Source organism: Dromaius novaehollandiae, chromosome Z (assembly GCF_036370855.1).
Source record: "Dromaius novaehollandiae isolate bDroNov1 chromosome Z, bDroNov1.hap1, whole genome shotgun sequence".
NCBI lineage: Eukaryota > Metazoa > Chordata > Aves > Casuariiformes > Dromaiidae > Dromaius > Dromaius novaehollandiae.
Window position 1 is genome coordinate 82,378,271 of NC_088132.1, and position 22,099 is coordinate 82,400,369.

The 22,099-nt window shown below is 50.0% G+C and overlaps 1 protein-coding gene across 1 annotated transcript; it reads left to right on the plus strand.

Annotated features, from left to right (window-relative positions):
- Window positions 1-10,229: 10,229 nt before the first annotated feature.
- On the plus strand, window positions 10,230-19,532 carry LOC135324613 (endothelial lipase-like). Its single transcript, XM_064501228.1, has 10 exons — window positions 10,230-10,404; window positions 10,550-10,752; window positions 11,581-11,760; window positions 12,341-12,452; window positions 13,316-13,540; window positions 13,993-14,235; window positions 14,796-14,916; window positions 15,471-15,689; window positions 16,634-16,726; window positions 17,986-19,532. Exons 1-10 carry the CDS (start codon window positions 10,308-10,310, stop codon window positions 18,005-18,007), a joined length of 1,515 nt encoding a protein of 504 aa, XP_064357298.1. The 5' UTR covers window positions 10,230-10,307; the 3' UTR covers window positions 18,008-19,532.
- Window positions 19,533-22,099: the final 2,567 nt, after the last annotated feature.

Sequence of the window (22,099 nt, forward strand, 5' to 3'; positions counted from 1 at the left end):
GGCCGTCTTTATCCCTGTTTCACTCCTGGGTGTTTCTACTCTTCCTTCCTTGAGCGAGTGCCTGTCTTGAGCTTTCTGCTCCGCTTTGGGAGCTGGTTTAAGGGCCACGTTCACCTTCGCATCCTCGGGGGGTGGCCGAGTTTTGAGGGGCCTCTTCATCTCTATGCAATGTTTATGGATGAAATTGCGGTGAGCGGCCTGCCCTGCCGGGTGGGTTATTCCAAGGGCTGGAGAAGGCGCTCTGCCTTCCTGTCCCTTCTCCGCCATGCGGCAGGGCCTGCCCGCTACTTCAGCAGTTGGTCTGCACAAGCCTTCACAGTCTCCAGCTTGCTAGAAGCACCATAGGTACTACACACGTAGGCACCTGTACAGCGTTGGGCTAGAGGCACCACCAATACTGAGAGCTCCGAAATTCCCTGTCTCCATGCTGTGGACCGGAGGAGTTGTGTGTGTCCAGCTTTGCATGGAGCACTGTGCACCGCAGAGTAGGCATCTCTGAGACGTGAGGGACTAGCTGCCTTCTGACAGGGAGGCTAGTGAGCTAAGGGGTACCCCGTGTCCACATACTGGCTTCAGCGCTGTGCAGAGCGTAAGGCACTTGCTGAATGTTAAATCAGCAGCTGTAATAGTCATCCTTTTTATACCAATGGAAAAGGTTAAACCCACCACATAGTGGAGCATTACCTAAGTACCGTTCCATTAGACGTCGCTCAGATATGTACAATAAATTTCTGTGCTTTGGATAAATATATACATATAATAAGTTGTGGAATAGAGAACTGAGAGACTGTTTTTCAAAACCTGTTTATGTCTCCATCACATGAAGGATAATTCAAGGTGGGCCACCTGACCTGTAGGAAGTGCATGCGTTTATGATTTGTACATCAGGTTTCAATAGGAACACGTGCACTGGATAGGTGTTATGTCAAGTTTAGAGTATATTGGGATTTGTGTACTCCTGGGTCCCTCTGCAAACACAGCTTCCACTCTACTATTTCTAGTCCTTGCCACAGTGGAGATACAGAGAACACGCATAGTCTTTTTCTCATCATTCTCCCCAGACGATGCTAGCTAAGTCAACAAGAACGTTTTTCTGTTGGCATAATTGCCTCTATTGTAGGGTTTTGGCATTCTGGCTATGCTGACTAAGGAGTGGGTTTTTTTGGTTCCCAGTCAACACAGATGAACCGGAAAGCTTGTAGTCTAGACAGGGCCTTGGAGAGGTCATGACATAGTGCAGACTATCTCCAAATAGATTTGTTTTCTGCTGGAGACATCTCTCCTAAACTTAAGATGTAATTAAACCCAATGGCTAATTAAGGTATGTCAGTTGTTTACGTAAGTACGTTTGCACTAGATGTGTGACTGAATGAATGAGAAAATAGCCTTGGCAGATTCCTTGCTATGCAGGGAAGACACCTGTTTTATTAAAGAAAGACTTACTGGAGCAAAGACACGATCAAGCCAATTTTCTTAACCCTCAGTTCAAGGCCAGTGCTGTTTGCATATCACAATTCAGACTAGAGTAAGGAGCAAGTCCAAGAGCTACAGCTAGATGGCAGTTTAGGATGAGAGTAGAGTGAAAGGAAAGCACAGAAGCATGAAAAAAGCGTACTGAGGGACTGGACCAAAAGGATTCATGTTTATGAATTGCAGCTGATACTTATTGCAGCATTATATTAAAAAAAAAACCTCAAAGCGTTACTTATTAGTAGAAAATATTTTTTCCATTTTAGGCTGTATTTGAGACTAGAGCTGCTTGGGAAATTTAACAAAACAGCAGTTCAGTAAAACTGAAACATTTCTTGGAAGTAGTACCCAGTTACAGCAAAACATTCGTCAAGAAAAGCCTGACAAAATGAGGTCTTCCTGAATGGCCAGTAGTCTGGTGGCCAGGTACTTCCCTGGCACAAGAAGAGGTAGGGGTTCAGCTGTGGGTTTAGAAATAAGCAAGAACTCACTGCCCACGTAAATGCTCTGACCACTAGGCTGTTTTTGGATCTCTTGCTTAGCACTGAAAAACCCCAAAGCTTTGAGGCTATGATTTCATCCTGATGGAAAGAGGAAAATATTTGAACTATCACAAATATTTACATGGCTGGAAGCTGCAGAGCTCTAATTTTGACTGCAGCTCTCCATCCACCTGTCTTAAAAGGTGCTTTTTGCTTTGGTTTCAAGCAGAAGCTTTCTGCAAAGTCTCCAAGTAACCTGTAAGCACTGATCTCAAAGCAGTGAAACCCAGTAGCACTGCTGGGATGTGGGCAAATATTATATTCCATTTTACAAATGAAGTTCCCATGAAAAGAGTTCAGAACCCATGTTCTCAAGAACACACACTAGCTTTTGGTTGTAGCTGCTTACTTTGAGATACTCAAGGTCCATTTTCACCAGTTAGCACTTCCATCTCCCATAGTCTTCCATGGGATTAGAAGCTGCTCAGTACACACAACTGTCTCAGAATAGCGGTAATGTGAAGATGGGTCTGTACCATCAGAATACACACAGAGCAGCCTTTCCATGCCAAGCATTACTAGAGAAAAATAAATAAAAAAGCGTCCCCTCTGGGTTCTCATGACTTCAAGGAAGAATACATTTGTAAGAAAAAGATCTTGGAGATGACTTCCAAAGCATCATTTGGGTCTCTCAGTCTTTTAGTTCCCTCTTTTGTGAAATGAGAACAGTAACGTTTCCAGATACAATGAATTAAAACTAGCAAAAGCTGTTTGAGGTCCTCGAGCACTATCATGGCCTTGCTCACCATACTGTGAACATCTCCCCTCACAGCCCATGAGCATTCAGTCCTCCCTTTCTGATTTCTGCTTTGCCCTCCTCAACTGTCTGCATGTACTGCCAGGGAAGTAAACCAGCATTTCCATGGGAAGCACCTTTAAATGCAGTTTTTTCTTAGCTATGGAGCATAGGAGCAACAAGACACTCGGAGAAAAGCAGAACAGAGCTATTAAGCATAAGTTGTTGATGCATGGTGGGAATTATCACTGGGTCATTGCCTACCAGCTGAGTGAAAAGCAAACGGCACTTTTTTTTTTTTTTTTTTGGTCACATTTTCTGTTTCCTTGACAAGCATTAGCTGTTCAGGATGAGCTGCTGAGGGCTTGCAGTGATGGAAGTGCAGAGGCAGTTCTGCAGGTGAACTGCCTGGGTGTAGCGAGCTAGGTGTCAAGAAATGAGATGCATGTTTCCATCTCTGTTGGGGAGTTTAACAACTGCTCTCAGGGGCAGCCTAGCACATATCTAGTGCTAAGATCAGGGCTGAGGCAGCTGAGTGTGTGTCCTTATTGAGGTTTACCCAGATTATTCCCCCAGTGCACCAGCTGCCTTGGATATTTAGCTTATGTGAGCTGTGAGCTGACTCAAAAGAAGCATTTGCATCCTAGGCAGAAAATTTAAGCATGTAAGGCCAAACTCATGTTCCTGAAAACTCCTGCGTAGGAGGCAGCTGCCTCCTAATCCTACTGGAATCTCGACTCCATAGGATTTTACCTTAAACTCCCCTGGCGCCATCTCTCCGCCCTCCCCTGCCCATACCACCCACCCCTGGTGATTCAGCCCAGCGTTGTATATGCCTAGGAAACGCCTCACTCCTGAGAACTCGGCAGGCATTTCAAGTGAAGATCCAGCCATGTTCAGACCTGAACCATGCTTCTACTTTGTCCTTTGGACGCTCCCTCTGGTAGCAGCCTCCTCAGAAGGGCTCCGTCACGAAGGGCACTGGTGGTTCTTTCTTTCTCCTGCGATGCGTCTGCAGAAAGTGGTATTGCCCATCTTAATGCAGTGGCCGCAGCATGCTCCCAGGATGTGGGAGACCCACTTTCAGTTTCCTTCCTTCGAGAGGATTCGAAGCCACATCCTGACCACGAGGCTGGAGGCTATTCTGCAGCGAAGCTGTTCCCATCCTTCCTGCTCCAGCTCTTCGGCCACGCAGTGAACAACCCGCAGTTCATTCTCTTCATGCCTTTCCACGGAGGTGCTCCTGGGAGCTGAGGTGGACAAGTGAGATGAGCACAGCACAGGGCCTGCACACTCTAAGCTGCACTGGAAGATGCCAGCAGGCAGCATAAAAGTCCTTTTGTGGATTTACCTGTAAATAAACAAGCAGCCTTATCAGTCAGAGACGTGACAGAACTGCCGCCTGCTTTTCCAGCTGATATATTTCTTTGAGCTCCTGCTCTTCAGCAGCTTGGCAGCTCACAGACAGGCATGCTGGCCTCTGCAGCCCCTGCCCGGGGGCAGTGACTGCCAATGGAGGGGCCGCTGGAGCAACAGTGGGTCCACGCAGAAGTCCCTGTGGCAGATAGGTCCGTCGGGGCTCATTGGCCAAGCTGAGCTCTGGTGTGCTAAAATATACCACATCTGCTCTTCTGTATCAGGCTTTTCTGCAGTGACCTGTTCTTGGCACAGGGAAGGGAGCCAGTTCCTCCAAGTTTTCGTTGGTTTCCTGGCATTTATCTTACAGCCTCAGCTTTTGAAGTCTAGGGGTTATGTGGGGATAGCAACTATCATTCACAAAACTACATACAAATGGGTTGCTCCTCCTAATGGTTAAGCAGAAAAACTTGAAGATGACAGCACCCAGTGTTTGTTTTAAATTGAAACCTAATCCACAGTGCTTGAGTACTGGAGGTTGGAGACACTGAAAGCTTTCCAGCATTCAGACAGCTCCCCAAACTCCTCATCCTCCTGCCATACACGCTGCTCCTCCAGAGGCACAGCCAGCTCCACTTGTCAGCTGTGTCCTCCTGCAGCCAGCAGGGCATTTGGGCACGTGGTTTTCCAGCTATGCCAGTCTTCTCAGCGACGTCCTAAAATCTACTAGCCCAGGCACCGAGTCCTGGTGGCACCATCTGTGGGCCTGCAGAAGGAGGAGGTAGGTGTATCTCCAGTACGTGAGTGACCAGCGTCAGCAGGACAGCACACGAGGACTTCACTCTGCATAAGTAGCTCTGTCCTGGCCTCCTGAAGAGCTAGATTATAAACTCCTTCCTGTGACGTTAAAGAGGACAGATGCTTCCACAGGGGGCCAAAAGTTTCTTACTTAACCATATAACTATGTATATATATATATATGTCCTAAGTGTATCATCTAAAAAACATGAAAGACGAGAATGCTTTCGATTTCCTGCGAGTCCTCCTAAAACACAGGCGGTTCTCGGCAAGGTTAGCTCCACAGTCTCTTTCTGTTGTGTATGTGCTGTACCCAGGCCAGAGGTGAGCAAACAGTCGAGGGTGCTCAGCTTCATCACTGCTGAATTTCAGTCTTTACGGTCACCACTGCTCGAGTGTGACAGCAGGCACAGCACCTTCCCCACCCTGCTGATGCCCAGCCAGCCAGGAGCATGGACAAGAAGAAAAAACAACAAATGGTGAGATTGCCTTAATACTCAATGATTCTGGCACACTGTCCTACAGCAACGGGTTCATCCACTCCCTCCACGCCCAGCTAGGAGGGAATCACTGGTTAAATAAACCTCCTTTGTGATCAATAACCTTGTAGCTGAAGTTTGTATTTATTCAGTGTATTCCCTGCCAGCAGACCATTTACGCAGGTTGTACGGGTCTATGACTGCTCGTTCATGGCTTTAATTGCCAGATATGGATCAGCCAGTCATGGTGGTAAGAAAGCAAGTTAATGAAGACATCGTGATAATAAACACTATTTGGGATAAATTAAGTCCTGGGCTTATGTTTGCTTTAACCTGTCTGGGTCATAACCAAGAAATTCTTTTGGTTAAAGATACCAAAAATGCCCACAATTTGTGCTGACAATTTGGGCACAAATTGAAATACAGGTAATTTCATTTAAACACAAGAAAAAAAAAAAACTTTTTACTGTGAGGGTGGCTGGGCACTCAAACAGGTTGCCCACAGAGGTCATGGAGTCTTCATCCTTGGAGACATTCAAAACACGACAGGACATGGTCCTGCGCAACCTGCTCTGGGTGACCCTGCCTGAGCAGGAGCCTCAAGCTTCACCCATTTGTTACACCGTATGTCCTAACCCAAATGGATCAAAGAAGTCTCCTCCTCTCCTCTGTTAGCATCTGCTCTGTCTTTCCATGGCTCCACTGTTCAACAGCTCCTCTGGGTCTGCTGATAAACCACAATCAAGCCCGTTCTCCTCCTCCAGGGAAACCAGGGGCTTGTGCCTGCACTCCTCTGCCGGCGGGCAGTGCGGTACCACCGAGAGCGAGGGACGGGCTGGGGGCCACAGCAGGAACACTGCCAGCAGGCAGGACCTGGCTGTTGTCACCCCAAACCAAGGCAGAGATCTGCTCAAACCCTGGGAAATGAGCTGTTAATGCCACATATGCAAAAGGGTCAGCCATCAGACAGGTGGTTGTTCATGGCTACACAAAAAGCCGTGGTCGGGGACACCTGGTCCCTTCTTCCAAAGCTCTGGTAATGTCTGTAGCAACTCTTCTAGCACCTTTGCTGATCATCACAGTATGTGGTTTGTTGTTCTTTTCTTTCTAGTCTTATTGGCAGTGATTTTCCTCAGCTCTCTGCTCTCTCCTGTTCCCGTGATTGCAGCATTTTCCTCTCTGAAATACAGACTACCCCACTGAAATACGCAGACTGCCCCACTTTGATCCTAAATGTCATCTCTGAGGTCATCCCTCCTTCCTTGCTTACTCACTCCCCCCTTCAGATTGTCCAGCTATTTCCCCCTTCGCTACTGCAACGAGCGTGACACAAGCCCCCTCCTTCAGACCTTTCCGTGTCAGCCCGTTCTCACTAATCCCCTCTGGCCGAGCCGCCCTCCCCCTCTCCAGCCTCTCCGCTCCACTTTCCAAGCACCGTCTTTCCCAGTGCACGGGCCCAGTCACATGCCGGTGCTCAGGGAGATCATATGCTGGGCAGGGACAGCAGGACCAGGCTGCAGCCGGCATCCCCTGGCCGTGGAGCCGCAAGGTATCCACCTCCCATGGCACAGTCCCACCGTGGATTTCCCTCCGCGCCGGCAGAGCCGTGGAGGAGCTGGTGCAAGTCCTGCACCACTGTGCCAGCCCCCAGCTGCATGGTGCCACTTCCGAGCCCTTCTTGCTCCTCCGTGATGTTCTGCTGCAAGGAAACACTGCCTCTGCCAAGCCCATAACCTATCTGTACAGAAAACCCCCCTCGTTTCTCCTGCTCCCTGGATCTGTCCGCCTGTCCGTCCTCGGACTGGGAGTTCCTGGGGTGAACATCAGCACTGCCTGGGCATCGCGGGCAGGAACACAAGTACAAAGAAATGCCCCAAGCTTTTCTTAATTAATTGCAGAGCAGCTGACTCTTCCCAATAAGATCCACACACTCAACCAACACAATAAATGAGGGAAGTTAAGCAATTAGAAACAAATGGCCAGAGGGCAAACCAGAGCCCTGTGGGGGACCAGCACTCCCGGAGACGTCCTCATTCCTTTCTGCTTGGACACATACACGTGCTGCCGATGCATGTGACGGATTTCTTTAACTTTGCTTGAGACACTGAGGAGTCAGCCTGGATGGGGTGACTGATGGGTTTTTGAAGTAAACGGTGCAAGCTGGAGAAAAATGAAATGGATAGGAGGGTTGGTATAAGTCTGAGTTGGTAGGAAGTGTTGCCCTGCTCAGATCTGGGATGGGCAGAGTTTGAAAGGAGAAGGTAGAGGAAAAGCAGGATGCTGGACGACCAATTTTAATAAAGAACTCATTTTCCTTCTGGGAGGCACCGAGAAGTTATTCTGCCCAAATTCCACCTTCAAAGATCTTTTAGCTGTTGATTTCCAGACGATGAAAGCGAAGCAGGTCTGGTGCCTCGGTCCGGCAGGCTCCCCGCGCCCGGAGATGCCCGGAGGCAGGTACCGTCGGCAGCGTTGCTCCCTGGCTGACAGCACCGGCGGGAATTAGCGGTTCACAGGAATGTGGGGATTTGCTCTTCAAGGTGCCGGGTGCCCGCGAGGGCTCCCACCCAGCGCTGCGCCGGCGGAGCATGTGCTCCGTAATAACCCGGGGCCGGATGCCAGGGGATTTAACGCGGGACAGGAGGCCCAGCGTGGGTCTGCGGGCCGCTGGCAGGGTCAGCTGTAAATACGAGGCATTCACGGCGGGATTACAGGCTGGGGACGCGGCAGCAAAGTAAATTTGCAGCGACCGGGCCCATTAATAGGCAGGCTGCTTAGTTGGCGCGCTGGCTGCCGTTTATTTCCCTCCGTCGTTTTTTGCTCCCTCAAAATCCTGGGGGGATATTGAAATTGAGTGATGCAGCTGAAGAAATCAGCTTAGGGGAAGCGGGAGAGAGGGCTGCCCTCGGAAAAGGGAGCTCACCCGGGGGCATCCGCAGCGGAGAAAGCCTGGATAAACCCTGTCCAGCCGCAGCAGCTCCTGTCTGGCACACGGGCTGGCCCGAAGCCTTCGGCCTCGGCGTGGGTGCATCGAGGTGGCGCCGGTCAGGCCCGCCCCCAGCCACCCTGGCTCCGTTTGCTCTCCGGCCCCGTCTCTACCCCTCCGCTCCTGCCTCCCTCATCGGAAGGAGCCAGGAAGGAAACCAGTGCCAATCCCATTAAATTCTAGTGGATGGGGTTTTATAACGGAAAAAAAAAAAAGCCTGTTTTATAACTTCAAAAAAAATTGAGCACAATCCCTCTCTCTCCCCTCCTCCTCCTCTCCTGCAAACGCTACTCCCTCTTCTGTGGGAAAAAAAGGGATGAAGATAGAGGAAAAACAAGGACAGAAGAGTGGCACATGTGCGTAAGAGGCTTGGGGATTTCTATACACAGAATTTAAAAAATTGGTGTATTAGCAATAATCGCCCTGCGGGTGTTTACAGCGGGGAAGCAATTGCGAAGGATCTTGCCATTTCCCTTAGCATGCGGCTCTTGCGTGGTGCAGTTCATTGGTGCTTCTCGCTGCGGTTCGAGTACGGAAAGCGGGTGTCAGTATGCTGATTTTAAAGATGGACAAATTAAAGGCAAATTTTCACTAAAAGGAAAACGTGGAAACCCCTTATATTAAACACTGCCAATGAAAACCCTATCTAATTTTGCCTGAGATCACCTGGAGGTCTGGGCACAGAACTGAGAGCTTTTGGGGAGACTGTAAATACAGGACTGATTAAGGGATGCTCATTTACATAGTGCACCGATTTTAGCACTGTGCTGCTGCGAAACGAAGCAGCTGCTCTCGGGTCCTTCCTCCCTCCCCATCTCCCGGCTCCACTCAGACTCATCGGGTTTAATGCAGAAGTGGAGACCAGCTACAGCCTCAGCCACCCGACGCGAGCCTCCAGCCAGCCCGTGACTACGGCTGCGCAGCAAATTTCTCTGTTTCCTATAAAAACGCCCATTATTTCAAGAACATTCCTCTTCTGCTTCTGCATTAGACCAAGATCCTTAGGAAATCACGGTGGGGAAACAGCACGAGAGCCCCCAAGAAAAGCCAATGTGGCCCTGGGCATCGCCCCGGTCCGGTCAGCTGCTGCGCTGCCGCCTCCAGCATCCCCGTGAGTACTGTGAATATTGAGCTTCCAGCTCTTCCCACATGGATTATTTGCCCCGTTTCGCTATTTATTACTTATTATAGTTCCCAGAAATCCCAGTGGGGAGCCACGAAAGCTTTCCCAGTGAAAAACTACTCCAACCTAGGAAGTTCTCCTGAAGGTTTTTGGTCTAAGCATGTGCTCCGAGCAGCTCCGGGTGGGAGCCGTCCTTGCTGCAGGCCGTCAGGCTGCAGCGAGGTCACTTTGACGTGTTTCAGAGCATCTCCCGCAGCCATCGCTAGCAATGCACCCCTATTTCTTGCAGTTCTTCCTCGCCGTTGCCAAGCCGTGATCACGGTGCGAGCGCAAGGCAGCAGCTGAACACGGAGACGCGGGAGGAAGGCGATAAGAAGGAGGTGCCGCAGGTTCGCCCGGTGCTTGCAGACCTCGGCAGCGGCCTGCCCGGGCTGGGCGGCACCGGGAATTTTTGAAATGCCGAAACGTTTGGCCGTGAGACGCGGGCGGTTCGCTTCCTCCGGGAACTGGTTCGTCCTTGGGCCAGCAGCCGAGGAGCCGCCGGCAGGGCGGGCGCGGGAGAACGGCGGGCGCGGGAGAACGGCGGGCGCGGGAGAACGGCGGGCGCGGGAGAAAAGCCCGCGGCGGCGCGTGGCCCGTCCATTCACAATTTTCGGCCGGCTCCCGTGACGTCACGGAGGGCGCGACCAATCGGACCAGACCAGACCACAAGCGCCGCCCCCCGCGCGCCCCCTTAAAGCGCGCCGCCGCCCGCGCCCGCGGAGCGCTGCCGCCGCCGCGGAGCCCGCCGAGCCCGGCCGCGCCGCCGCCCCGCGCCATGTGGCGCCTCGCCCTGCTGCTCTGCGCCGGCGTCACCTGCTGCACCGCGGCGGGGGCCGCTCCGCTGGCCGCGGAGGCTGCGCTGCTGCGAGGAGGTGGGTAGCGCCGTGGGGGGGGGCGGGGGCGTGGGCTGCGCGGCGGGCGGCCCGGGCAGGTGCCCTCGGCGGGCGGCGGGGGGAGCTCGGTGGAGCGGAGCGTCCCGCGGAGCCGCGCTCGCCCCTGACCCCGCTGTGCTCGCAGATGACGCCCTGGCCCAGCTGCGGGAGGAGGCGAAGGAGCCGGTTCCCGCTCCGGCTCCCAAGCTGCGGGTGAGGTTCATCCTCCGCTCCTCGCCCGACGCCGAGGACGAAGGCTGCCGCCTCGCCGCGGGCCAGGACGAGTGCCTGGAGGAGTGCGGCTTCAACCTGACCGCCAAGACCTTCTTCATCATCCACGGCTGGACGGTGAGTGCGGAGGATGCTGCGCAGCCCGAGGCAGCGCGTGGCTTGTGCTGTCCGACGAGACAGCCCGGGCTGCCCTGCGAAACGCGGCAGCATCCCCAACGCGCGGCGTGCGGGACGGCTTGTCGCCTTGCAAGTGCTGCAGCCTCTTCGTAGCTACGCTCGGAGCCCTTGCAGCAGTGCAGTGCCGCTCGTGCTTAAAGCTCTGTGAAACCACTTGATTCATTTGCAGCCCTTCAGGATTGCTTTCTGTCTCTAATATGACTCTGGTAAAGGGAACTTGAGTATTTTCCCTAGAAATGCAACTAAGTAAGCGCTATGAAGATGATGCTTGACTTAGCTATGATTATGGAAAGTTTATATACTTGTTCTGTGCCTGCAGTCTTTGCTTCTGCAACTTGGGCTCCTCTCTAAAGAAACAGAGGACAAAACAGCTTGTCCAGCTTTCTTCTTCTGTGCTTTGTGTAACTGAGCGTGTGGCATAAGTGGACTTATCGGCTCTGCCTGTGCTTATGCAAAATGCTTATGCCAGGCCTGGGAAATAACTTTGCAATCCCTCAGTTTCTGAAACTTGTGAGGACAGGGCGATAAGGTGGCAGGTAACAGTGCCTCTCCCTCCTCCCTTAAAAGGCAAGGAAGCTAATTGCTTCTAGTCTGTCAAAACCTGTTTTTCTGACACCATCAGTGAAGTGCTGAGAAGTGCTGGGCTTTGCAGAGAAGCGTGTATCCGGGGTGAATACATAAACTGCAAATGAACACCTGAGGGCGACCCTGTGGATGTGCAGTCTCGGCCCTGTAATCGGGGAACCTAACGCTTGGGTCTCCTCGCAGATGAGCGGCATGTTCGAAACCTGGCTGGGCAGCATGGTCTCGGCCCTTCAGGAGAGGGAGAAGGATGCGAACGTGGTGGTGGTGGACTGGCTGGCGCTCGCCCACCAGCTCTATACGGATGCTGTGAACAACACGCGGGTTGTCGGGAAAAGCATAGCCGAACTGCTGAACTGGTTACAGGTAAAACTTGCGAGAACGGCGGTTGCACAAGGGAACAGAATGTGTCATCTCCAATGCGAAGGCACTGGTGTAATGCTGAAGCCCAAGCTTGGTGTGACAGTGGCTCTCTCCCTAAGGAAGGGAAGGAGGCCATCCTCCTGTGTCTCTTCAGGCTGGCGTGGGGGTACATGGCCCTCAGGAGCCCAAGCCATGCCAGTGTGGGAGGTAGACGCTCAAAGTTGGTGTCTGTTTGGCAAGAGGGGTGGAAAGAGGAAGGGATACGCCTCTGATGCTGAACTTGGAGCTTGAGTGCCCAGGAGCAGTCCCTGGCTGGTACGAAGGTTGGCTGCTGCTGCCAGGTCTCTGGGGGAAGAGCCTTCCTAAAGAATATCCTCACTGGGATTGAAAGCTGGATACTACAGTTGGGGCAAAACAAGTGCTGTGCAAACATGCATTGTGCATGTGTCTTGAGGAAGCATGGAATGAAAAGATGCTTGTCTCCCCTGCTCCCTCCAGTCTAGATGTCCTGTTCAGAGTCCTGCAGATAGCAGCTGCGCAGATGTTCTAAAAAACATGAACAAATTATCTTTTTTCCTTGCAGGAGAACCCACTCTTCCAACTTCAAAATGTTCACTTGATTGGATACAGCCTTGGGGCCCATGTTGCTGGCTATGCTGGTAACCATGTCCGGGGGACAATAGGCAGAATTACAGGTAAGTGGCTTTATCAGTGGTCTTCTGCCTTTCAGCAGCGTTGTCTCCCTGCAGCGTTTCCTGAAGAGGCTTATTTCTGGCATTGATGTGTTGCTGCAGGCTTGCTTGCTCAGAAACAGCAAATATCCTGCCTGTGGTGGTAGTGGGGAGCATGGCTCTCCACAGGAGAGAAAAGCTCCTTGACTTAGGATACCAAGCATAGCAATGCCCATGGAAAGCCTCTTTCTGAGGACAACCTGGTCTTGAGTAGGTTTGGGTGTTAATTGTGAGTTCAAAAGTGTCTCAGGCCCTTCCTATCTAAAGCCTCTTCTGAGGAGACACTGTTTCCATATTCATAGCTCAGATTAATGGAAGTGATAGCTATCAGGTGCAGTTTGTCCCATGGGATGTTTGGCCAAAATCCTCTCTCTTTTATTAGAGGATATGTTGAACAGAGTGCCTCTGATCCTCGTGATCTCACATGCAGGAACTGCCTGCTGCTGCTTAAACTTTTATTAGTTTGTCTGTTCTGAAAGTAGACTAAACATCCCAAGTGGCCCTGGCTACCAGCAGTCTCTGGAGTGCTAGACCTCTTCTAGTGTTCAGTCATCTGCCACCTTTTGAAGCTTCCAGCAGGCAACATGAAGCCATCACTGTACACAGAGCAGACCGATGCTAATACTCACCTGAAGTGTTAGGAGACATCTTCATCTGCTCCTTCAGTGAGCCCACGGTGAAGGGATGTGGGGACGGTACCCATGATGAGGCAGAGAACATCTGCGCAGCATGTGGGTATGAGGGCTCCTAGCAGCAGGCTCTTGGCTGTTGTGTGTGGAATAACCCTAGTTCTCACCTGGTGTCTTCTGTGCTGTCTCTAACCCTAGGCTTGGATCCGGCTGGCCCTATGTTTGAAGGAGTGGACCCTAGCAAGCGCCTCTCCCCCGATGATGCTAGCTTTGTGGATGTCCTGCACACCTATACCAGGGAAACGCTAGGCGTTAGCATTGGGATCCAGATGCCCGTAGGCCATGTTGACATCTACCCCAATGGGGGGGACTTCCAGCCTGGCTGTGGACTAAGTGATGTCTTAGGAGCAATTGCCTATGGGAGTAAGTTCTCGTTACTTGTTTTGCCTCTGGTCAGTGTAGACTCCTCACACATAGACCAGGGTTGACGCTGGGGAATGATCCCATTTACGAGAGCAGAGAAAACTACTTTTTCTTCTAAACTGCCTGTTCTACTGGAGATAGTTACTAGAAACTAGACCTGCTTTTAATTCTGAAGTAGCATGTTTTCACCCTAACACCTGATCAAAACCTCTGGTCCTCTCATGCTGGCTCTGGAATCCTCTTTAAAGCTGACTTCGTGATAGAGACTAAGTGATCAGTCCTCTTCAAGTGTCTTGTGCTAACCTTTTTGAATTGCTACTGTTTGAAAAATGTCAAGTTTAGCCAAACTCGACTCCTCCTGGGCTACAAAAAGCTCAGATCGCTATATCTTATGGCTGCCGAGGTGACAAATGCTTAAACAAAATGTATCCCTTGCAACTCTGCTCCTCTAGCTATTGGTGAAGTTGTTAAATGTGAGCACGAGCGGTCTGTGCACCTCTTTGTGGACTCCCTTGTGAACCAAGATAAACAAAGCTTCGCGTTTCAATGTACTGATTCCAGTCGCTTCAAGAAGGGAATTTGCCTGAGCTGCCGGAAGAACCGCTGCAACGGCATCGGCTACAATGCCAGGAAAACCAGGAACAAAAGGAACAGCAAGATGTACTTAAAAACAAGAGCTGACATGCCATTCAAAGGTATGCTTTCTGTTTTATAGAAAGGGCATAGTTTGATCTCTAAGAGTGGGGTGAGCCTTATATTCAAGAGATAATTGGGACAAACATAGAGGTGGAAGAGCAGCATCACCTCCAAGCAGGGTGGCAACAGGCAGCAGAGGCTGTTGCTGTTACCTGGCTGCATTACTGCTCTGCAGCATCACTGTGCTCCTTCCCCCTCGCAGACTAACAAGGGCTCTGGCCCTAAGGGCATGCTGCCCTCCAAGCAGGGCTCTGGCTTACACGCTCCCTGCTTGCAAGCCCACCTGCACCTGAGTGTGGGGTGGGGTTTGGAGAGCCCTCCCCAGGGTGGACGGAAGGGGTCCTGCAGCTCCATCTGTTGTCACCGTTGTAATCGGAGGCAGAGCAGGAAAAAAACTGATCTGTGATGTCTCGACATAGATATCTCTGTGATGATAGACCCCTTTAGAAAGGGTCAAACCTCTGCCTGACAACACTCTCTATTTAATGAAAAGCCATGCTTAACAATGCTGGCTCTCTGCAAACCTGGCTCCATCTCTGCTGTCCTTGTCTCCCTGCAGTCTACCATTATCAGATGAAAATGCATGTCTTCAGCTACAAAAGCTTGGGACAGGCGGACCCCACCTTCTCCGTCACCCTTCATGGCACCAACGGAGACTCTGAACCCCTCTCTTTAGAAATGTAAGTAAACTGACCTGTTGCGCTCACTTAAGGTAACTGGGACTAGACAAGGACAAGGTGACATAACTCCTTTTCCTCCAGTAATACTGGCATTACAACTGAGTCTAGCAGCCTCACTTCATCACTGTTCAAAAACTTTTCATCAAGTAACTTCATTATAACTTATTGCTGCAAAAGCAATTTAATGTGCCAAATACTCTACACATTAGTCTTCATGGCTCAGCATTGAAGTTTTCTGTTCCCCTCCATTTGGATATAGTCTGAAAGCACCTCTACTTCTGGAGGTGGTGTTGCCCTCTTTTAGCCTGTCCCAGAGGAAACAAAGTATGAAATTCACCTTTAAGCTATGGAAATGTGGCTGAGCCAGATAATTGATGCCTCCTATTAAGAGTGAGCTTGGATAGCTGGTTTAATGATATTGGTAATTAACCAGTGGCAGTTGAACATAAAGTGCTTGATAAGCTGCAAAGGGCTGTCTTTAATGCCTTGCGTTGAATGACAGAGCTTTTGGCGCTCTTCCATAAGGAAATGTTGAGTCTCTGCTTATCTTTCAGGCTTGAGCAAATTGGCCTTAATGCAACCAACACCTTCCTGGTCTATACTGAAGAGGATATGGGTGACCTCTTAAAGATAAAGCTCACCTGGGAGGGAACTTCTCCATCTTGGTACGATCTGTGGAAAGAGCTTAAGAGTTACTGGTTTCGGCCTCCAAAGTTGTCCCAGGAACTGCACATCAGACGTATTCGGGTGAAATCTGGGGAGACACAGCAGAGGTAAGTAGCTGTGTTAATATGCTGGTGAACTGACTTGAAGCTTCAAAAGGGAGCAATATTCAGAATTCAGCAAGAATGGGGGGGGATGGGGGGGGTTGACCTTACCTGGTAGCCCGAATGATCTTTCATGTTTAGTGTTACCAGATGATGCTTCCTCGTGGGGTAGGAGAGCGGATTACTTGCCAACATGAGGTTACAGACTAGGCTTTAAGCAAAGCTAGTCACTAGATCTGACATGCTCTGTTGCTTTATTTAAATATTATAACACTGTCTCTTGCCCTTGGGGAGTGAATTAGTCTGTTTTAAGATGGTTTAGGTCATATCTGAAGGGTTAAAATAATGACAGTGCCAAGAACAAATACACATATGTGGCTGTTCTTATGTGCATAAGGCACTGGCTTGGCAGAATGAGCTAGATCCACTAAACTATGCAGCCAGTAGCATGGTAGCACTAACCACTTAAGTGGTTAGCACTTAACATAGCACTTAAGTGCTATGTTGCTTCTTCTGAGATCTCTAACTGGAAAGCAATGTGGGGCTGCTTGCTGGCAACCAACAAGGAGAGGTGCCAAGGTTGTAATAGGTCCCAAATCTTGTGCTAATGTGGCTCTGAAGATAACCCAGATCTGCCAAATAACAGCAGCTGCTTTGACACCTTTCCCATGTTTCTCAGCTTTAAGCATCTCCTGTCACCTGCGAGGTAGTCTGCATCCTATTTTCTGGAATCTGTGAAGCACGAGAGTAGTAGAAGCAAAGATCCCCATGTAAAATATGAAACTAGGAAAGGAAATATTGCATCAGCTGCTTCCTATCAGGATGCTTCCTACAGAAAAGTGTCAAACCAGACAACTCATCCTAGAATGAACATGTCATATGGATTGCAGCTGTATGTCACTCATGCAGACAACAGGTAACTTCTCTTGACTTCTGATTCATCCTCCTAGGTTTGCTTTCTGCGTGGAGGACTCCCAGCTGACCAGCATATCTCCTGGTAAAGAGCTCTGGTTTGTGAAATGTGCAGATGACTGGCAAAAAAGGTAGGGCAAAACCAGCCAGGAGAAATCCTGTCTGATGCATGTGGCTAGGCTGGCATGAGTGGAGTCTTCCTTTACAAGACTACTAGAACCTCCTTTTAATGAAAAGGGATAAATTCTAGCCTGATTCCCAGCTATTAGACTTAATGATAGCTAATGCATACATGAAAATGTACTAAGTAGATAATTAGATACTCATTTCTGGTCTCAGTCTGACTTGTACCTTTTGGTACTACCAAAACTCAAGATCCTTGCAACAGTGGAAAGCTAATTGGAGGCCCCTCACCAGGGCATGTTAGTCGTATTTACCTCTGGGGCACTCTTCCAGACACCTAGCATCAGTCCTTAGACTTCGAGGCTGGCCCCAGCAGGGACAGCTTGTTTGCTTCAGCATGCCTCAAGCAATGCTTCAGGTATGTCCCTGTTAACTTGGCTGGATGACAGTCTCCTTCAGACTAGGCCCAGCCTCTTGGCCTTTCTTAAATCTCAGTTGGTGTACTTAGGGCTGTGGCACCCCTAATCAAGGGACAAAGTGCTCCTCAGGTTAGGAAAGCCCTGTGGAAGCTGTGTTTTGCACAACCTTCTTGGAAAGCAGAATTTGACTCAAACGTGAGCTGATACCGTTCCAGGCTTGGCAGAAACTAGCAGGCTGTTACACGTGCAGTAGCAAACGATTCGATGAATGAGACCCCTATGCAAAAACCTGCTGCTCTGCCACAAGTACTGAAAGATCAAGCAAATGCTCCTGCAGGTACAATAAAAAGCTGTTTTGATATGCTTCTCGGTAACACCCATAGAACAGGAATTGCTGGCAGATGTGCCCTTCCTGCTCGCTGGCAGAGCACAGCTTTCACGGGAGGCAGAGTAGAGCTGAGCTCCAGGCAGCTGGATTTCCAGGAAACGATCCTTCCTCCCTGAGTCCATGAGTGATGACTGCAGTTGGACTCTCTGTTCCTGCCAAGTCCCTGAGAGATTATAGTTCCCTGCTCGGAGACTGTGTGTAAACATCTGTCTACCCTTGAACGGCTCTGAACAGGCAGATTTTATCAAGACCGGTAATTTCTATTTGCAGCTATCTGCCTGCTTGCATGCATAATGTCAGCTTCACGTTCCCACTGAGCAGCTGTTGGGCAAAGCGGTTTTAGACAGGATATCAACCCGGACTGTCCAAACCTGTTCCTAATATCCCAGTGTCTTATGAATTCTTTGTTGCTCTTAACCTCTGTGTTTAACCAGGTATTTTTTCTCTCTGCTTTTCTTAGGTTTGTCTCAAATTTGCTCTGAAGACTTCCCTGAAGACTTGCAACTGAACAGCCTAGATGCATGAAGACCACACGGGTGGGGTGATACTCTGGCAAAAATCTGTCTTGGTAGCACTTGAAACAGCTAGCTCTTCGGGACAAAACATCTTGGAATGGATGCAAGAAACTGAGAAGCAACAGGTGGACTGTGGTCTTAGACCTAGAATAACTAAAACTGCGTTTCCCTTTTCTAGGGAGCCTGGCCTGTGCATTTAACCTGCTCTTGATCTGTTACACTCTTTCCTTCCTGCTCCCATTAACTAGAACTATGGATGAAACCTTCACAGATCTAGACCTCAGCAATGATCTACTGGCCTGCCTGCCAGCAGAGCTGAGATGATAACCGTGTTAGCTGACCATCAAACTGTTGGTGACAGAGCTGCCAAGAACAAGCTAGTGTCTAGCGTAGGGGTTACTGTGAATCCAATAGCACTAAGGGCTGTGGGAAGATAAGGCCACCAACTGTAAAGTCTGTGGGGTGGGGGGATATCTTTAGGGGAGGCGGTGGGGAATAAGCACAATGCCACTTATCTTCAAGCTGTCCTTTGCTTACCCTGAAAATCAGTTACTGTATCTGGCTGATACTGAAATCTCTGTAGGTCACGTTGTGGGGGAGCTCCATCCTCCCGGTATCTGGGGCAAAACAAGATCCAGATACCAACTGATGGTGCTGGCAGCTGCCCCGGTGGGTGTCTGAACCAAGCGTGAGCGTTGCTCCACACTGAGCAGCTTGTAAGAGGCAGATGGCAGCTGCCCATCTACTGACTATAGAGGAAGGTAATGAACTGTCCTGTTTTGGGAGAACTTTGCATTGGTCCTCTTAACTACTGAGAACACCTTCACCTCTGTTCAAATGCTGCTGTGGTACCAGAGCATAATTAAGACCTTAGTTTAGGCAAAGTACTTAACTGAGCCAAGCAGACAGCCATCTACCCTCACTGCCACAATGTCCCAGCTGGATTCCCTGGTTCCCCATGAACTTGGCTTTGTTTGAGTTGGACAGAAGCTCTGCAGCTGTCCTAGTTGCTACAGCAGACTGGACCTTGTCAGAGGTGAACTAGCTTTTTTGGGGGGTGGGGGGGAGAAGGAGACTTGGTGTAACAACTGAGACTGCTCCTGAACTTTGCTGTACAGAAAGGCAATCTCAAGCCATGGTGCTGCCACGTGCTGGACTGAGCTCTGAAGACTTAGCAAGTCATTTGAGGCCTATGGTTGTCTGAATTTTTTGTAGAGCTTCAATCCAAGGAAAGCAAGCACAGTTAGAGACCTTTTTTTCCATGGTTTTGTGCAAGGGCTTCAGTAACTGAAGCCTTTCGTAAGTATCTGTGACTTGTCACCGTGCCATACTTTAAGTGGTCTCAAAGCCCTATTTGTATATTGTGGTTTTTCTATGACTTAAAACATTATTTATTTCTCATGCTGTACATATGTAAAATTTTAAACATTTTGTTTTTGAGTAACAGTTTTTATAAGCCTTGAGACAAAAATAAAGGGCTTTGTAAGAATCAGTTAAGTCGTGTTATTAAGATATATCCCATGCTTTGCCAGAATGGCAGTATATGGCCACATCATCCCTCCCCTGCAGGCCACAGAGACCAGCAGGAAGAAGATGTGAAAGCAGAGCAGCAGCCAGGTGGATGCAGACCTGTGGGTGCTGGCAGCCTCTTTCCAAATTGCCTCTAAGGTGTTGCCCAGATGGGCTCGTTCTGCACTCACCTAGATGCTGAAGGTCGAGGAGTGGAGCCACTGCAATGCTACTGCTTTTGTGGTCCTTGCTGTATGGGGCTGTCACCTCAGCATGCTCACAGCTGGGCAGCTCTGGCCTGTAAGGACAGCGTTGCTATTTTGGCAGGCTAGCCAAAACAAGTTAGGACAGACTGCATCCACTTCTCCCTGGTCCATTGACTTCCTGCACTAATATTTTTTTTTTCTTTGGGTTTTTTCTTTATTTTTCTCCAGAATGTCACTTTTCTGAAGTGTTTAACCTTTGCCTGACTTCAGTGGTTAGCCTGTGGGTGACTACTTTAAGAAAACCTACCCAAAGCTGAGCCGTGGCTCAGTTTTTCCCCAGCTTTACTACCCCCTGCCGCAGCCACACCATCACCTTTAAGGAAACCTCTCATGGTGACGTGCCTGTCTCTGACAAGCTGGTGGCACCCATCCAGCAACAGCAGGACTTTGCAAACAAACTAAATACCCCTGAGCTGGGGAAGATTTGCATCACATTACTTAGTTAACCTTTTCCTGGGAAAAGCCAAGCAATGGCTGACTGCAAAGAAAACTGCAACTTTGCAGATTTGCCTATTTGATATGTTTAGCCTCTTCCCACCCCCCCAAATTTTTCTGGGTGCCAGAGACTGAGCTGTCATGCTGGGTGTGTGCATGGACAGGCCACTTAGCAAGCCCACAGCCTCACTGATACCAGCACCAGAAGCTGTTTGCATGCACTGCAGCTTGTTTGCTGCGAGATCCTCTCCTGTAGCAGTGATGGCCACGTTGCACCTGCAGCGCTTCTGCTAGGGATAATTCCCAGCCAAGGCAGACAAGCAGCACATCTGGACAGCTGGGGCTGGGTTTTTGGAGGCTCGGAGCACTACCCCTGGATGCAGGGGCAGCTGGTGCGTGTGGCTGCCTCCCTGCACAGCAAAGGACAGCCTGGGTCCCCCCGAGCAAGGCAGCGAGTCCTGCACCCCTCCGCGAACCCAGCAGTGAAAGAATCGCTTATATTGCTGGGTCCATCACACACCCCCTCCCCCAGGTTTGCGGGGAATCGCTTCTCCCCAGCGACACCATTCAGACGCACGCATCGGGTTGCACCGAAGGTCAGGCTGTCTCCGGAGGAACAACGCGCCCCGCGCCGGGAATGCTGGCAGCCGCTCCGCACCCCCTCCCCGGGCCATGCTGCCTCCCTGCATCCCTCCGGCCAAGCCCGCCCTGCTCGCGGGGACACGGCCGCAGTCACTGCGCGGCACTCGGAAGAGCCGCGCGCTTTACCGGGATGCTTTTCCAGGAGCTGGTCCAGGTCCGAGTTTGGTTGTCCACCCTTTCCTCGTGTAACAACATCCCTTTGGCAGGTGCCGTAAGCCCAAGTGTGACTTAGCCCAAGTCCCCGCACAAGAGGTACCATCTGCTTCCAAGACAGTTTCCAAGCTACAAAAAAAAAAAAAAAAAAGAGGGGGGGAAAAAAAGATTTATTAGAATAAATTCAACACAACAGTTGTGTTTGGGTCAAAAAGACCCAATTCTTTTGGGAACAAGAATTGCACTTTTTTTTTAAGGGGCTTCCAATGCCAAAATAACACGGCAGCCCCACTCCGCCAGGTAAAGCTGGTCCCCAAAGGCAGCCTCACCGAAAGGCTACCACAACTGCCCAAGAAACCCGAGCGTCTGCGCCACAGACAACAACAGTAATGAGTTGTAATTTTACGCCTGTTCAAATGCTGACATTCCAACATAAATTATACAGCTCAGTGACTTCCAGGCAACGCCAGCTAGCCCGGCGGCAACACAAAGACTCCGGCGACCTCTTAAAATACATGCAAAAGTAGCGGCAGACTTTGTACCGCACGGAGGATGGGTAAAGCAGCTTGACCCAGAACTGACCCAGATTGAAAACTAAGACTACCTTATTGCTCAGTTACTATACATGTAGGTATATATGCTATATATTATATATATTATACATATATGCCGCTTAATCTCTATTCTTTCTGGGCTAGATTGTTTTGCAGATGTTTCACAAAGCTTCAGGATTTTGATGGCAAACCATCATAGCAGACAAACACTCTGAATCCTCCTCTTCTGATGTGATCCATAAGGAGATCAGAAAAGGAGGAAAAGGGACCAATAAAGCAAGGCATTCCAGGCCACGCTGCCCCACCTCTCCTAGCCAGCTGTCCTAATTATTGCAAACAGGCAAACCAGTTCAGACAGTAAGAAATGACACAAGACTTGGACCAAACCTTAAGGCAAATCTGGTTCATTTTCTTCCTCATTTCCATATGGCTTTCCATATCCTGTTTTTGGCTGAAAACAGACGAATCCTACCAAATTATTGAGAGAAAGGCCACATTCA